This window comes from Rhinopithecus bieti, unplaced genomic scaffold (genome assembly GCF_001698545.2).
Source record: "Rhinopithecus bieti isolate Rb0 unplaced genomic scaffold, ASM169854v2 scaffold_1853, whole genome shotgun sequence".
NCBI lineage: Eukaryota > Metazoa > Chordata > Mammalia > Primates > Cercopithecidae > Rhinopithecus > Rhinopithecus bieti.
Genome location: NW_016804151.1, coordinates 6,319,843 through 6,321,358, shown reverse-complemented (window position 1 = coordinate 6,321,358; position 1,516 = coordinate 6,319,843). Strand labels below are relative to the sequence as shown.

Genomic DNA, 1,516 nt, shown 5'->3' with positions numbered 1-1,516 from the left:
TCTCCCGCCAGCGGAAGTAGCTCAGGTAGCGGGCGTGGTCCTTGTCCAGCTCCTGCAGGTATCGGGCCAGGTCCTTGGGGCTCTGGAAGTCGTCCACGTGGATGAAGGCGTCGGGCGGCAGGAACCTCTCATAGTTGCTCCTGCTGGGGCCCAGCACCACGGGCACGGCCCAGGCCTCCAGGGCGTTCCTCCACAGCTTCTCGGTGATGTAGTCAGGGTGCAAGGAGTTCTCGAAGGCCAGGTAGAACTTGTACCGGGACAGCGTCTCCATCATGGTCCCCCTGGGCAGGGGCTTGTGGGATTTCCCGTACACATCCACCTTGAGATGGGCCTGCAGGCTCTGGTAGTAGCGCACCCTGGCCGAGTCCGGCTTCCAGTTGGACACCACCCAGGCCACCTGCTCGGTCTTGGCCGAGAGATTCAGCGGTGGGTGGGCAGGCTGGCCGGACCACAGCTCCAGCCAGCCGTAGGGCGTGAAGATGTCGGAGTCGCTGCGGTAGGACATGGTGAGATTGAAGTATCTGTCCAGGGCTTGCAGGTGCCGGCAGTTGCTGGGAGACTCCATGCTGAACCAGATCCAGCGCTGCCCCTGCGGCCTGGTGGGGGGCGGGAGGTCGGCACTGGGGTCGTACATGATATCCCGGTGGTGCACGATGACCGCGTCTGCCTGTGGGTACACATCGGAGTTGGCAGTGATGTTGCAGTCGGCCGTGCCGGGCACCATCTCTGAGCAGCGGGGCAGAGCCATGGGTGTGTTAAAAGGCCACGTCCACAGCAGGATCAGGAGGGTGGGGCGGGCAGGGGTCGTCGTGCTGTCCTGGCAGCGGGACCCATTGGGAGCTCCAGTGACGGGTGCCACGGCCATGAGCCCTGGCCTAGGGGACCCAGTGGCATCGTCTCGGGACACACGCAGGTAGGAGAAGAAACACACAGCCACCAGCAACTGAAACAGCAGCCCGGCCAGACAGTGGCGCCACAGCCATTGTGGCTTGGCTGGGCCCAGGGGATCCATGTGTCAGAGTAGCTAGGCAGAGAGGAGAGAGGAGTGAGGGTCATTAAGGACAATCACCCACTTCCTGGCCACGTGTCCTGAGAGAAGCTGTTATAATTTTTGACACAGCTTGTCATAAATACCCCCAGTACCCCTGAGTTGAGGATTGAATTTATGACTCTGACAGGGAAGGGTACAATGGGATTAGGTTTTGCAGGTAACATAAGAGTTCTCCAGATAAGGTAGGAGTTGAGGGAAAGGGTGTCCCTTGGATGAGAAAAGAGCCAGTGCCAAAGCCTGGTGGGGTGGGACACCTGAGCAGTTTGCAGACAAAGGAAAGGAAGTGCTCAGGCTGCCAGTTTAAGCTTGATTTTCTATTCCCTTGGTGTTTCAATCAACAAACACTCAAAGCTAACCCCCCTGGCCCTCAGACACCCTGTCCCTGCCCTGGGGGAGAGGCTGAGGCTGGGGGAGAGGTGGGGAGGATAGGAGGGAAAATGGGCAGGTGTGAAGAGTCAGGGGAGG

General features: G+C 59.9%; 1 protein-coding gene across 1 annotated transcript in view; it reads right to left on the bottom strand.

Moving 5' to 3' along the window:
• The window catches only part of LOC108526239 (alpha-(1,3)-fucosyltransferase 5), a 2,530-nt gene extending 1,498 nt beyond the window's left edge, over positions 1-1,032 (bottom strand). Inside the window, exon 1 of the mRNA XM_017866881.1 lies at positions 398-1,032. Coding sequence (XP_017722370.1) covers positions 398-1,012 — 615 coding nt within the window. The 5' untranslated portion in view covers positions 1,013-1,032. The remainder of the gene's footprint in view (positions 1-397) is intronic.
• Between the last annotated feature and the right edge of the window lie 484 nt (positions 1,033-1,516).